The 15,432-nt window shown below is 45.4% G+C and overlaps 1 protein-coding gene across 2 annotated transcripts in view; it reads left to right on the top strand.

The window, feature by feature from the left end:
• Window positions 1-13,687, top strand: part of LAMB1 (laminin subunit beta 1) — a 43,703-nt gene extending 30,016 nt beyond the window's left edge. For both annotated transcript variants that reach the window (XM_064505781.1, XM_026095352.2), the window contains 10 exons: window positions 2,329-2,698; window positions 4,362-4,546; window positions 5,801-6,042; window positions 8,001-8,204; window positions 8,588-8,732; window positions 9,454-9,661; window positions 9,871-10,012; window positions 10,848-11,024; window positions 12,269-12,428; window positions 13,365-13,687. In XM_064505781.1, coding sequence (XP_064361851.1) covers window positions 2,329-2,698; window positions 4,362-4,546; window positions 5,801-6,042; window positions 8,001-8,204; window positions 8,588-8,732; window positions 9,454-9,661; window positions 9,871-10,012; window positions 10,848-11,024; window positions 12,269-12,428; window positions 13,365-13,501 — 1,970 coding nt within the window. In that variant the 3' untranslated portion in view covers window positions 13,502-13,687. The remainder of the gene's footprint in view (window positions 1-2,328; window positions 2,699-4,361; window positions 4,547-5,800; window positions 6,043-8,000; window positions 8,205-8,587; window positions 8,733-9,453; window positions 9,662-9,870; window positions 10,013-10,847; window positions 11,025-12,268; window positions 12,429-13,364) is intronic.
• Window positions 13,688-15,432: the final 1,745 nt, after the last annotated feature.

Genomic DNA, 15,432 nt, shown 5'->3' with positions numbered 1-15,432 from the left:
CATCCCCAGCATTTTCTGGCTCTGGAGGTTTTGGAATCCACTTTATCATGTAAATGTTAGTGAAGTCTTGTGCTCTGCCTTCCCTCAACTCGCAGGTATGTAGGAGTAGAGTTACCAAAAGGGTGTTTTTTCACTTTAAGCTTTTTAAATCTGCAAGTAAATATAGTGATCTGATCTGCCAGCAATAAGCATTCATGTAACTCGATCAGATCCTGGGATCTTTGAGAAAACCCCACACTGTTTGCCCTCTTTCTATGCAGTGGAATTTAGACAATTTGTCATTATACTGTGAGGGCCTTGGTAGCTGCCAGAAGGGTTAACTGACCTCCTTCAAACAGGAACTTGACAGTTTGCCTGCAGGGAGCATATCCCATGGCAAGTTGACTACTTAAGCACTTTTGATGTAAAGTAAAAACAATCTCTTGTGTCAGAGTGTAATTCAGAGAACAAAAGACCATTTTGCTCGATTGCGCAGGCAGCACAAGTTATTTTTGTCTCTTGCCTATCATACTCCCGTTATACAAGAAAGTCATTTTGTCGAGGAGTCGTTTGTTCGCTGAGGCTCTTTGAGTAATTTTTTTTAACTGAAGACATTGAAGCCAACAGTGCGCAGTCTTGAGAACCGCTTTGTGTTTTGCCCTTTTCCAAGGGGGCATGCTCATTAGAAGGGTCCTTCCCAACGTGCTTGGGGTGTCTGCATTGATTTATGGACCGTTTTGGACCATTCATTTGTGTCAACTTCTTTCAAGGGTGCCTGGTAAATCGATGTGTAAGTGAAGGCTTTAATCAGGTATTACAGTCCTTTTCCTGGTTTGGGGTTTATTATACCGTGATGGTAGGTAGATGACCCCCTGCGTGTTTGCAAGGCCTCTTTTGTTCTCTGCTGCCATCCCTTTAGTAAAAGCCTGGCAGGTTGGTAATTTCCTCTACTTCTCCTGCCTGTGTAATTAGGGAGGAAAAGAGGTCAAGTGGAAATTGCTTCTCCTGACAGTGTTACTGTGTGCAAAGTGTGGCTGTGCTTTTAAAAATGACAGCGCATAAGTACATTAATTGAGTAACTTCTCTTCGTAGTGGGGTAGTGCCAAATAAATGCATATTTCTTCTAAAAGCTTGTTAGGAAAGGGTGTTGCCCAAACCTTCTCGTTCCGATTTGGCAAGCCACCTGAAGTTGCTGGGTCTTACGTGACTAGCGCTTAAAAATAGGCAGGTGTTGATAGCGGCAAAAATAAAATAACAGTCCATTTCAGGATGGTGTAGCTACTATCTCCTGAGATGACCTACAAAAACCTATTAATGAGCTTTGCTCTCACTTGACCGTGGCAAGCCATGTGCATAGCCCCTCTTGGTCTTTAGCGCTCATGTCGGCAAAGACACCCGTCTTTCCCCTCAGACAAGGTTGCCTGCTATCACTCTTCTTTGTTTTGCTTCTTTCTCTCTCTCCTGCTTTTCTCTGCCTGATTTTTTTCACCTGCTCTGCATACCCAAGACATCAGCCTGGTGCCCGGCTGCTACACGCATGGCAGCCTCGACACGGGGCCGCGGTGCCAGGCGGCCGGCCCGCGCCACCAGCCCCCCGTCGCGATTTCCCCTGCCTCCATGCCTGGGGTGCTGCCGAGCCAGCTCCGACCGCCGCGCCGAAGCTCTCGCAACGGCTGTTAATCCATAAAATTGTCATATGCTGCTTTGAAGCCACATAAACTTTTAGTACCCGCAGTGCCCTGGGTCTGCAGCCGCTGCTGTGTGAAGAGCTATTTCCTTTTATCTTGCCTGCGTGGGGAGGGCAGGGGCTGTTTGCTTTTTAATCCAGCACCTGGTGGATTCCTCATTTGCTCCTGTTCTGTGCTGGAGAAGATAGTAAAGGTTTGTTCCTTTTTCACCTTTTCCATTTCACTCATATTTTGCTTTTTTTTAAACTTGCTGCTGTGTGCCTGTCTGTCATTTCTTTTCCAGGCTGGAAAGCCTTACTCTGCTTACTCCTCAAAACAGGAATGAAAACGGGATCTTTGCCTCCAGTTCCTACCAAATTGACATCGCACCATTGGAAGAGCTGGCCAGCTGTGCTCCAGCATTGCATCTACCTCCGAGATGTGCCAGCCAGGCACTCTGCGTCTCCCTGGATTTATTTCCTACTCTCTCTCCCCTTTCACACTCAGCCCCAGTTCTCCCATCCCCAAGCAGACACATCCATAATCAGCTGCTTGTAATCTCTACACAGACCACTACTGTATTCAGTTCACCACTTACAACTGGTGTTGCTTTCTCTTTTCTTCCTGCCACCTAAGGCTCCTCCTTACCCTTTACGTTTTCTTTTCCTTTTTCTCCCTGTAGCATGCGACTGCAACCCTCGAGGCATCCAGACGCCGCAGTGCGACCGCGCCACGGGCCAGTGCCTCTGCAACGAAGGGGTGGAGGGGCCGCGCTGCGACCAGTGCAGCCGGGGCTACTCGGGCTTCTTCCCCGACTGCGTGCCGTGCCACCAGTGCTTCGCCCTCTGGGACGCGGTCATCGGCGAACTGGCCAACAGGACCCAGCAGTTCCTGGACAGAGCTAATGCCCTGAAGATCACAGGTGTCACCGGCCCGTATCAGCAGACGCTCAACACTCTGGAGGAGAAACTCGGTGAAATTAAAACCATCATTGCTCAAAATCCGGCTGCCGAGCCTCTGAAAAACATCGGCAATCTCTTTGAGGAAGCAGAGTGAGTACGGTGGCGGTTACGTGGCTAAGTCTAGCTCAGCGAGGACCAGAGCATGGACAGGCGGTGCTGCTCCGCGGCCGGGCACTTTGCGCCCAGCTGCCTGCACCGGCGGGAGCTCCTGGCGCGCGGCGTGGGTGCAGGAGCTCTTGGCACACAGTGCGGGCACCGCAGCCTGGCCCGCGCCCAGCAGCAAGGCTGGAGCTGAGCAGCCCCGCGCCCAGCCTCTGGAGAAGGGCCGTCCCGCCGCTGCTGCTGTTAGTGCCGAGCCGCTCGCCCTGCGCTCCCCCGGGTCAAAGGATAAACGCTGCTATTGTGTGTGAGAAAGAAGAGGGGAGAGATTAAATTCCTGGGTTTCCACGTGCGTGCGGCCTTTGAGATAGAAACATGGGCTGCTTCCTCCACTCTGAGCGGAGGGAGCAGCAGTTTTGTAACAGTGGCTGTTGGCATTTTTCTCCGGGTAGGAGCCTTGTGTTTTATTTTAAAACTAGGCCTACAAAAGAAGGTAGCTTGTGCTTTCGGCAATCCAGGCGGCTGAACATCCAGTTGCATCGCGGATGCTCTCTAGCTGCGTGTGCAGCTGTTAGGGCTTGCTTGCGTGGTGTTGAACGAGCTGCACAAAGCAGAGAGGAGAGGATTAAAGCACAAATGTCTCAATTACGGATACGCTCCTGCCCTACAACTCCCCCCTCTAGACAGAGAGCTGTGGGTTGCTCTTGCGTTTGGGCTCTGTGTGTACCGAGGATGGTCAGAGCAGCTGCAGAGCTGCTTTCCCTAGCGTATATACACATACTGTGTTTAAGTAGCCGCTCTTGCTCCTCTCAAGCTGTATAGCAGAAGGAAGAATTGGGCTTGGCAGGACTGCGGGAAAGGAGCAGGCTCTTGAGCTAATAAATGAGGGAAATGTAAATCGACCTAGAGATTAAAAATTGCCTGATCCTTTCAGAATAAGGAAACACTTTGGGTTTGGTGGGATCACCCTGGGAATAACTTTCTATGCCCAATCTGATTGTGCAGCAGTGCTGACTTGAAGGATGTATTTGCCTTTCCTTTTAGGGTTATCCCACAAACTGAAACCTGCTCTGTGGTTTACTAAGGCCATGTTGAATGCTGAGAGCAGACTGCTTTTCTGCATAGCCCTAGAGAAACGGCTGGTGAGGAGGGTTGTTTACAGACGAGTTAAAAGAATTCATTGTGTTAAAACCAAGGCTCCCCCCCCCCCCTTTCCTGAAGTTCAAATCTGTCCCATGAGTTCGTAGTACTCAAAACTGCATTTGTAGCTGTGTGGGATGGTAAGCAAATTATGTATGGATCATAGTAGTCAACTCTGACCTGTGCAGTTGCCATGATACAAGAGCATTACAGCAGTGCTCTGGAATCTGCCTCCAGTTAATCTTACACAAAGCAGCTGTTTTCTGAGCAATTTGGTGCTTTGAGTTTATAAAAGTGCTGTAGATTAAAAAGTAGTTGTGTGTGATAAAGGAAACAAAACCGGTATTCTAGGTAGGCATGTTGTTACAAATCGTTTACAGCTCCATCGAGGGAGGACAGGTCGTGCTGTGGGAGAAGCACCGCACAGCTCGAACCACCACTTCTTGCTGAAGTAGAGCATTGAGGCTAACAACCCTCCCTCCGCCTTTTAAGTCTTGTCGCCCCTGTTTTACAGAAAGCTGACAGCAGATGTTACAGTTAAGATAGCTGACATAGAAGAAAGCCTTTCAGCATTAGCCCTGGAAAGCAATAGCACAGATATGGACCTGAGCGTGCTGGAGACAGATGCCAAGAGCCTGGACCATGTGGTGAAGGAGCTCGCGGAACAGCTGGAGTTCATCAAGATCTCCGATGTGCGGGGTAGGTGTCACAGCGAGGGGCACCAAACAGCGGCAGAGCCAGGGATTTAACCTGCGTGTGGTTTTAAATGCCAGGTTAATCCTGTAATAAAACTCATGTCCCCAGGAGGGCAGCTCCTTTCTGTGTATTAGCAGAGTTGCTGATGCAGCAGGAAGTTTGTGTTGCCCCCTCACCCCTTGCCTGCACACTGCAGAGCCAGATTGAGCTCTTGGTGCACGGCGTTACCTGAAAATCTCTTCATTAATACCTGGTAGACCAGGCACACCAGCTGAAAGGGCAGCAGATCCCATGATATACCTGCACATTTTGCTCTCTGTCCCCATTTCCTTAAATTGCTGTTTCTGTTTGAAAAATCACCTGAGCCTTTACGACTAAGAGCACACCGTGAGGGCCCAGTTCTTCAGCGGCGCTTGAGGCTTGCCTGCCCAGTGGCACATTCAACTGGTGAACCTCAGTCACAGAATGGGAATTTGCTGTTTGGAGGAATGTTACCAAATCTTGGGAAATTTTGAAAGCTGACTTTGTTCCAACTTGAAACAAAGCCTTTAAAAAAAAAAAAAAAATTTCCTGCTTTGCAGGAAGTCTGAGTTTGTTGCCAGTGCATATGGGATTTCCCAGAGCCAGGCAACCGGGATGCAGAAACGAGGGAGTCCCTGACGTGCGGCAGTCTGTACCGCGGGGCAGCTTCCCGCCGCAGAGCGCAGCAGCCCAGGGCCCCTGGCCCGTCACAGGGCCTCTCTGGGGCTGGTCCAGAGTTAACAGTGCAGCTTTCATAAATCAACGTCTTTCATCAAGCAGTTGTTTCTTGGGAGAGCTTTCACCAGTTTCCAAGCAGTGACTCCATAAGCAAGACATCCCAGGGCAAGCAACAAGAGCTAAGCGGAGAAGTAAATCCTTAGGGAATAGGCTGTTGCCCTGTAAACCTAAAGGGTTGGAGTTTCTTTTTTTTCCCCTCAAGGCAAGCAGAATTAAATCACTAGGTCAGAGAAATTAAAACTTTAAATTGCAGCAAACTTCACACACTCTCAACCTAGCAAAAAAATAAGTTGTTTATTTTTTTCTCATGATAGGCTGACTTCTGTCATCCCTACAATAGCACTGAGTACAAATGCAAAGGTGAGCATTTCATTTAACTTGACATTTAGCTAGATAAAAGACTAGGGTAACCCAGATGTGTCATCCAGCAACCTCCATAATATAAATTACTTGGCATTACTGACCAAATTGCTGAGCTGCTCAGTCTTATTTCTGCAGGAGCCTTGGACAGTATCACCAAGTACTTCCAGATGTCCCTTGAGGCAGAAGATAGGGTCAATGCCTCCACCATTCACCCAGGCAGCATGGTGGAAGCATCAGTGCAAACGCGCCAGGAGGTGGAAGACTTAATCAACGAGAAGGAGGCCCAGTTCAAGGTGAAACAGGAGGAGCAGTCGCGCCTGCTCGATGAACTGGCGGGCAAGCTGCAAAGCCTGGATCTCTCTGAAGTCGCCGAGAAGGTACGCGGCTGAGATTGGTTGGGATAAAACCTCCAGCAAAACTGAAGTCAGATTTGTGAAGAAATGACAGGCAGGGAACAAACTGTTTAGAGCTGAACAGCGTGAGCTATGCAGTTTGTTCATGGAAAATGCATGTTTTGTGGGTTATAGGGCATTTTGTGAGCTTGAACGGGGCTGTTTAATCTATGGGTGCTGAGAGACCTACTGGCTTCCAAGCATCAGCCCTTCACATTGGTCTCCTCCTGCCTGCTCCTCCCCAGACCGATGGCGCACCCATCGTTTCATCGTCCCCTCTCTAACCCAGATCCCTTTGGCGTGGACAGAGCTCCCAAGCACAGTAGTTCACCGGCCCGCTGGCAGGAGGGTCTACCTCTTAGCCTGGCCTCAGCTCACATGCTCGCTTTCGCTAGGCTCCTTCCTGCCCTTTCGCGGCTCGGCAGGGCGGCCCGTGCCCGGCCGGGAAGCACTCCCATGCGCAGAGGCCGGCTGCGTGCCTGGCCCTCATCGCGCGCCCTCTCCATGCTTGAGCCGAGGCAGCACCTACAGAGAGCAGCGTCAAGAGGACGTGCTGGCGGCTGAAGCTGCCGGCTCGGCTGTATATAGCGCTGGGGTGGCTTTCTCCTGGGGGAGGCAGGGAGTTCCCTCGCTTTCCCTTTGACAGTAGCCAGCTGCTCTCGGCGAGCAGCCCTGCTTGCGGGTTTGGCAGCGGAGGAGCTCTCGTGAACTCCTAGGGCAGTGAGAGGATGGGTCTTCAAACAGTGACGCGTCCTGTAGAGCTGCAGCGATCCATCCGACTTCCCTCCCCTCCTTTCTTTCCTGGGACCGAGGCAGCTTTTTGTTCAGCTTCCCTTTCCCTACATTCCTGCCGAGCAGGCTCTTGAGGACTGAAAGTTTTGGGTAGATGTTTATCAGGGCTGTAAACACTGAATTGCTTGGAGGTGTGATCACAGGGCACAGAAAAAAAAGCCTTTTTTGCTTTCTAGCTACTGCCGAGCTGCATGCCAAGCAGGTGAGAGGGAATCATTTACACTCCACAAGCGGCAGCTGGGCCCAGCCCCTAGGTTTCCCCAGCAAGCTTCTTGGCTGCAAAAGACAGCGGTTGGTGCCTATCGCTTGGCATGGGGGGAGGCAGGGAAAGGCACCGCCCAGGCGTGGGGAACTTTCCAATTTTCCATCCGGCTGAAACTATTCCTCAGTAATTCCATAGTCCAAACAATTGACCAAGGGGTGAATAAAGAGTACAAAAGCCCGCAATCAAAACAGATTTTCTGTGAGAGCTCATCCTGTGACAGCAATTCACAAATTTAAAAAAAAAAAAAAAAAAAAAAGTGCTTTGGAAAGACCAAATCAGAACAAACACCAGGGGAAAGGAAAAGGGGCAGTTTGAAAGGGGACCTCGGGGCGGCGGGGGGTGTGTGTGCACCTCCCTTAACAACTCTGTCAGCTTCTTTTTTTTTTTTTTAGTATTTTAAATTTTTTTTCTATTTCTAGGGTGCTAGAGCAAAGTAAAAGATACTATTCTGCACAGAACCTTTTCTTCTCTGCTTGATAAAATAGCTACTTGGTCCCACCATTTTTTCCCCAGCAGAGGGAAGATGATTGCTTTCTAGGTGGAAGATATCACTGCTGTAGCCTTTCAGTTTGCAAACAAAGCTTGAGGCAGCTTTTCAGTGAAAGACCATGTTCAGGAAAACACAGGACAGTGAAGGCTAGGCAAGGCTTCCCCCATAACCTCCAGCTGCTTCTGCATCAAAGAGCTGGTTATTTGTAACACCTGGCTAAAGGGAGGGGTAGGGGTAGGGGTGGCAGAAGGAAGATGAAGGTTGCAGTAATGTGGACCTAGTGCAGGGACCACCTTCCACTGCCAGCTCTGCTACAGCTCCCTACTCCATCCCCTCGCAGCTCAGCAATGGAAATAAGCTGCAACTCCAGCCCTTGTCTCCTTTTGTCCACCGCAGACATGCGGAGCTCCCTCGGGAGTGTCGTGTGCTGAATCCGAATGTGGCGGGTTGAACTGCCGAACAGCCGAGGGACAGAAGAAGTGTGGGGGACCTGGCTGCGACGGGCTGGTGACCGTAGCGCACACCGCCTGGCAGAAAGCCATGGATTTTGACAGAGACATCCTCAGCGCCTTAGCAGAAGTTGAGCAACTCTCCAAAATGGTAATATGCCAAATCAATTGTTATATATTAAAAAAAATTCCTCTAGCTGCAACACAAGTTTAGACACTAATTGACAAAGTATGTGCCTGGCTTACTTCAAAATGTTTCTTTTCAGTTGCGTAACTTCATTATACTTTTAAAGCTCCTTGGAAAATAAGCTTGTTAAAGTGAAGTTTCATGCATAACTCTAAACATTAGCCTGAGTTGTTTAAACTAACATTGGCGTTGTGGATTGTAGCCAGCTTTTAAAAGTGTTCTGTGAGTTTTATGAGGAAAAACATTTCTCTTTACTATTACCTCTGACTCTAACTGAATTTTTGTTGTCAAACAGGCCTTAAAGCATAAGCAAATATGAAATCAAGGCCCCTGTTTTTACACTCCAGGTTTCTGAGGCGAAACAGAGAGCAGATGAAGCAAAACAAAATGCCCAGGAAGTTCTGCTCAAAACGAACGCTACGAAAGAACAAGTGGACAGAAGCAACGAAGACCTGAGAAACCTCATTAAACAGATTAGAGACTTCCTAATGCGTAAAAACCTTACACTTAAATTACCTGTTTTAACTCTGCATTTGTGAAAGCCCTGTCCCTGTTCTTGACTCATCCTCCAAGGTGCAACACAATAGTTCCCCTTTTTCAACCAGCCTTAATGTCTGTGATGAAATCTTGAAACCAAAGAAAACCAAGACAATGGGAATGTGAGGCCAAATTGCAGTCTCTCATTCTGTTAATTTCAGCCGACACTGTTGTACTTCGATAGCTTGCCAAGTCAGTTCCTAAGCTCTGGCTAGAAAGACAAAGTACTATTAAAGGGAAGGAAAGTTGGAAGCTCCAAGTTTTTCTCTCAGTAAGTAGGTAAAGGTTAAATGAGGGCCTTGCTCACTAGTGAGCTGCCTTGTGGCAAACCCATTCCTTCCCTGTTTGTGCAAGGCTGAGTATACTGTTAGCACAGATACATTTATGTGCAGCTGTTGGCTTAGTTTCCTGCAGACTCGTCTCCTCCCAGCAGCCCCAGCATGGTGTGGCTAATCACCAAGATCTTCAGGGCCTATGTGTCTGCCAGGCCTCTCCTTAGAGGGAAGTCTTACCCTAAGAAAGCAGTTTTAATGCCTCTGTTTTCTGCAAGTCCTGGGGAAGAAATTTTTCCATTATTTTAAGAAGCAAGTCAGACAAGCATTTTGAGTACCGGGACTTGACAGTGACCTTCAGGAAGCTTTCACTCACGTCTTTGTCCTTTGTGTCGTTCTGCTAGAAGACAGCGCTGATCTGGACAGCATTGAGGCAGTGGCTAACGAAGTGCTGAACATGGAGATGCCAAGCACGCCCCAGCAGCTACATGCTCTGACAGAAGATATTCGTGAGCGTGTAGAAAGTCTTTCTGATGTTGAGGTTATTCTGCAGCAGAGCGCTGGGGACATCGCCAGAGCAGAAATGCTATTGGAAGAAGCTAAAAAAGCAAGGTATGCAACCCTATTCTGTATTAGCTGTTTTCAGTCACCAACAGTTTGAATGATACTCAATTTCTTTTTGTCAGAAAATGTTGTTTAACTTATCCCTGTTAAAGATTTCCCCTCTAAAGGGCAAAAATAGCCCTGTAATATACAACTAGTTCTTTTTCCAATGCCAAAGTGAGCGCATTTTTAGTTTTCGCATATATTTCGCTCCACAGCAAAGGTGCAACAGATGTTAAAGTCACTGCAGACATGGTGAAAGCAGCACTAGAAGAAGCTGAAAAAGCTCAAAATGCAGCTGAAAAAGCCATCAAACAAGCTGATGAAGATATTAAAGGAACTCAAGATCTGCTGACCTCAGTGAGTCCTTACTGAGTATTTATTAAGATATAAAAACAGCACCAAGTCCGATACTTAGAAACCAATGTCAACTTGTCTGGGGAAGGCTCTTAAGTACCACAAATCAAAGACGGCATTCAGATGAATCTAAACCATTTTTGCCTCCACATAAATTTTTTTAAGTTAGTAGGTTAGATGCTAGGGCCTTATTTGCTCTTAGAAAAGAGAAAAGGCTTTTCTCACCCCATATCCTGCACCACTGAAGTGAAATGCGCAGGATTGTAGCCCTCTAACCAGGGTGTGCCAAGATCCCCAGAAAGTGATACTTATCAAGCACATCGTGGTGATATATTGGTTATACTGGTGTCTAAATGGAGCCATGCTGTCAATGTCATCCACCACTGCAGCATGAGATTATTAAAAAAAGCTGTGATATTGTGAGATAAATATATTTAGAGACTTCAACAGATGTTCGTAGCCCTAACAACACATTAATGCTATACCCATGAAATCTGGCCAGCTTCAAAAATATGCAACCTCACAAGTTCATTATTAAATGATAGAGTCAAATGTCTGAAGTTCTGTCTGCTGATTAGGCAACTCTTACCTCTGTGTAATACAATCAGGTTATTTTTAACAAGGTTCCTTAATGGTCTTTGTAGTCCCATGTTATCTTTAAGGTGGGCTCTTTTACCCTGACTGCAATTAGCCATTTGTAACAGGAGTAAAACACTGCTTTTTAATCTCAGATCTATGGACATGAACAAATTAAAGTTGATCAGGACTTACCCAGAAAGCACAGTATTGTATTCAGTGTCTTTTTGAAAATGTAACTGTTATCCCTCTTCCTGGTTAGATTGAATCTGAAAATGCAGCATCTGAAGAAACATTGAACAATGCTACCTTACGCTTGTTTAAGCTAGAAAGGAGTGTTGAAGATCTTAAGCAAAAGGCTACTACAAATTCAGAGAATGTGGACAATATAGAAGAAAAAATTGGTGTTGCGAAGAAAAATGCTGAAGAAGTTAAACAGGTGAGAAACTCAGGAAATATCCTATGGGAAGATCAACAATATTCACATCCCAGGTTTGGCTAGGGATACATCAGTGAATATGCTTGATCCAGTTCATTTACTGGTGAAATTACAGGGGCAAGGGAGGGGAGGGGGGAAAGCTTAATACACTTAAACATGGCTGGTTTTTTACTTGGTCTGCTACCAACTACATGGAGAAAGAAGTATTAGGAATTTGTCAGGTTCTAAAATAGTAGCAGGAAATATATATTGCTGTCACACTACCAGTCTGTCATTGTTTTTGTCCTTCAGCTTTACTATCTGCAACAGGAGAACAAGCTCCCCCCTCCCTTCTATAAAGGACTTACAGTGAAATAAGTGACAAGAAAAATCCTTGGCTCTATCTAAAACCAGAGTCATTTTTAAGTATCAAAGAGGATGAAAAAGTCCCTTTAAGACTGTATGGCATCTCTCCCGATTTCTGCTATTCACCTTTGTAATACCAAAAGAATGTTCATTCATTAAGAAACAATTGACAAGTCTGTCAAAGGAAATTTCATTGCTCCAATCTGTTGTCTATAGTTAAGCCCTCAGTCTCAAGAGAGCAGTTTTCTGCCAGGAGAAACATGTTATCCATCCAGTCAGTTATTTGCAAACACAGAGTATTTCAGGTGGCCATCAGGTAAACACAGGAGACTTGCAGTAGTGCTGCAGCTTGTGAACTTGCCTTTTTTCTGAATTCAGTTGGGTCACTGTACTCCTTAACCTTAGCCTTGTAGAGAAAATCACAGCTGAGAAGCCAACCCGGTGTCTTCTCCCACACCTACACCTGTGTGAACAAGGCAGCTGTTCTCTCATTACTGAAAGGGCCATGAGGGTATTCCCTAAACCAAAGCATTCAGCCAGCAGCAATGCCCATTCCTTACCATTACATGCAGCTTTCCAGCTGTACGAGGGCCCAGGGCTTCCATTAGTTAACAGAATTGTACAGTCGAATTCGGTAAATCCTTCACAAGCGTTAGGATTAAAGCTGTAGATCAGCCACAAATCTACAAAAAGGGCAACTTATGAGTCTTTGCCCCAACTATTAAAGTGTTGAATATTCAAGTAGGAAATACCCCAACACTGTTTCCAGTTTAGTTAACTGAGCTAACAGTCTCCACTCTTCTCCTTACCTCAATTAGTAAAGCTAGACAGTGGAAATGTAAACTCCCCTTGCATATAGTCTTTTAAATGGCTCCATCTTGTGCTTGAATCCGGAACAGGTCCTCAATAACGAGCTGAACAGCAAGTATAAAACAGTGGAAGATCTCATTGCCAAAAAGACAGAAGAATCAGCTGATGCTAGGAGGAAGGCTGACATGTTGCAAGATGAAGCTAAAGCACTGTTGGCTCAAGCAAACAGCAAACTCCAGCTGCTCAAAGGTAAGTGTGTTCTGAGGAGAGAAGTCTTTCTTAGACTAGGAAGCAGTATCACACTGTTAAACCAGCTATTCATCAGTAGGAGGAAAAAACCCACAGAAGTTACTTGTCACTGAGGTTTGATCTGCTTACCTATTCTTATGGACACAGCATAGTCCTTTGAATCAAAGACTTCAAAAGAAAGCTAAAACCTACAGTGAGACGCAAAAACTTCTGCTACAGCACCCACCTGCTCAACAAAAAATTGCTACAAGGAAGGATTAGACAGAATAAAGCTACCATGCTTTATGAACAGGCCAACCTATTCAGCAACATTAAAAGCAGTCAACCTCTTGACAGCCTACACAGAAGATTTCCCATCCAAACAATAGCCCCCCCCCCCAACCCCACCCCATCCTGGAAAGCACTTAAACAGAAGGTAATTATGATACAATGTCACTTCCAGTTTACATACAAATTGAACACTTATAATTGCTAATAAAGTACACTGGAATGGGAGAGGGCAACCTGCTCTTAGCTGCCAGGGAGGAAGCTGAGTTTTCCTTCTGTTTTGCCAGGCCAGGAACCCATTCTTCTTCCCCTTAGCTGCTCTTGCAGTTACAGTGACTCACAGATTAGTCTTGACCATAACAAGCCAAAGCCTTTCAGTGTTCTGTAAAAGCCACCATAGAGAATAATGACAATTATTTTCAACCTGAATTAAAGAATACTTTTGGATTTCCACTTATGGAAAGTTACTTCCTTGTTGCTTTATGTCCCAGTATTAAGAAAAGAAGAAGGTGCCAAAAATGCAAAGGCTTTGCATTTTTTTTCCCAGTCACATTCTCTTCCACAATGAAATAAATTTGAATGGTAGTTTATCCCTAACAATAACTATTTTACATTTTAACACATTAAAACACCCCTGATTAAGCCGTTTTTCCCTTCCTTTGCTGACAGACTTGGAGAATACATACGAAAACAACCAGAAAGTTCTGGAAGACAAAGCCAAGCAGTTGGTGGAGCTGGAAGAGACAGTTCGCTCCCTCCTACAGACAATCAGTCAGAAAGTTGCTGTTTATAGCACTTGCTTATAAATGGGGGCAGAAAATGCTTGATGAAATGTGTTCAGGATGGGTTTTTACAGGTATTACACTAGCTCTTTTTTGACATTACACTAAGACCTGATAAAGTGAACAGGTCTGATATTGACTTTAAGTCACAGAACCAAAGACAAGTAATTTTTTGATGTTGAAAATAAACAGTACTTTTTTATCACTGTATGTACCTAGCATGACTCATTAACTGCCTTGTTGTTTCCAGTAGCCAAAATGGTAAATCAATTAATCCTTTAGCTTCTGCAAGTCTTGTTTTTAACCTAGTTAGAGAATATTCTAATAAATCTTGGCTCCAACTATATAATTCTACATAAGGGCTCCAATTACTGTGAAATACAGGATGAGCTCTCAAAACGTAGTTAATAGTAAATAAAGACATACCATCCTTGGGTTGCTAGCTAGCATTTCCACCACCTTAATAGTCTAAAAGGAGTATTTACCCTCTGTGTGATGTCCATTTAGGCTTAACACAAGCTTCATTGCACTGATTATGAAACCCTTGATTTGTGAAGTGGAAACAGAGGACAGCACTAAAGATGAGTGTGGTTTATATTTCAAGCACCAAATGTATGTGATTAACCAAGCCTGGAGGCTCAAGCCTCTCCAGAAAAGAAACTACAGTGTCTATAGCGCACTTAATGTGAATCAGTTGAGCTGTACGTAGGCTTTTCTCAAAGCAGCAGAGGCTCTCTAAAGACAGCTTGCACTTATCAAAAACAAGCACAAAAGACTTAAGTGCAAGGGTACCATCCATCCAGTTCTTCACCATAAGCTACATAAGCTCCAAATTATTTGCAGAATGGTGCACCTTCAGACAATTGTACTGTACTGCACCAATATTCACCAATTACATATGCACAAATTAGCATCCTCAACTGTAACATGCATTTTCATATCCTGACTGCTGACTCAGACCTGAGGAATACAGCTGCACATATACTTTGATCAGCAGCTGTTTTTGATGTACAGTAAGCTATACTACTGTTAGCAAACGTTAAGACAACTATGGCAGAATATAGCACCACCTAAGCAAACTGAGGAACAGTAGCTTTAGCTAAAGAAAACCAAACCACCACAGGTTACAAATGCTACAGCAAAAAAGTCCAACACAGAAACCAACTGCCCTATCAGCATCATACACTGGTTCACTGACAGTATATTTAGCATCTGTTAAAAATACCATCTGCAAACTTTGCAACATCCAGACTTAACTATCAGACCCCTTATAGGTGGCTCAGTAGCTCTTCTCATTTCTACATTTACAAGCACGCCTTATACACTTAACTGAAGCACAGCAGTGATAGAGGAGTAACAATCCAAGGCCTTGAATTTTATTTTGAAGTGGCTGGGAAAACATGATTTTCAGTACAATTTTAGTAGTATTCTTGGTCAAAGGCTTCCAGATTTCATGTGACAAGAGCAAAATGAGATGCGAGAATTTATGATAAACCTCAAGGAAGAGCTGTAAGAGTGCCAAAAAGGAAGACCACCACAGTTATTGAAAGTATGGGGCGGGGGGAAGAAAGCCATTTCTTGGAGATCTGGTCTTCTGTGAAGGACAGCTTGCAAAGCACCAGATTAATGCTCCTTAACAATTACCAGCAGGCAGAAGTGAGTAGATCTGTCAGGAGAATCTGACTCCCTAATACTCCCTGAGTATTACTTCATCTTTGCTTTACCTTCAGCAGCTTCCTACTAACATCTGAAAGCACATCCACCTTAATTCACCTACTCCATCAATTCATGGATATGTCAGGTTATCTCACAGCCTGGTGATAAGCTTAAAGGCCCTAGCTTCCTCCCATCTGCCTCTGTTACTTAAAACAGTTTAGAAAAAAAGAGTAGTTTTACTGGTGTTTGTTGATTAACTGAAATCTTAAGAAAACGGTAGTGTTGACATACATTTCCAT

The sequence above is a fragment of the Dromaius novaehollandiae genome, chromosome 1 (genome assembly GCF_036370855.1).
Source record: "Dromaius novaehollandiae isolate bDroNov1 chromosome 1, bDroNov1.hap1, whole genome shotgun sequence".
NCBI classification, from domain to species: domain Eukaryota; kingdom Metazoa; phylum Chordata; class Aves; order Casuariiformes; family Dromaiidae; genus Dromaius; species Dromaius novaehollandiae.
This window is presented reverse-complemented; position numbering and strand designations above follow the sequence as displayed.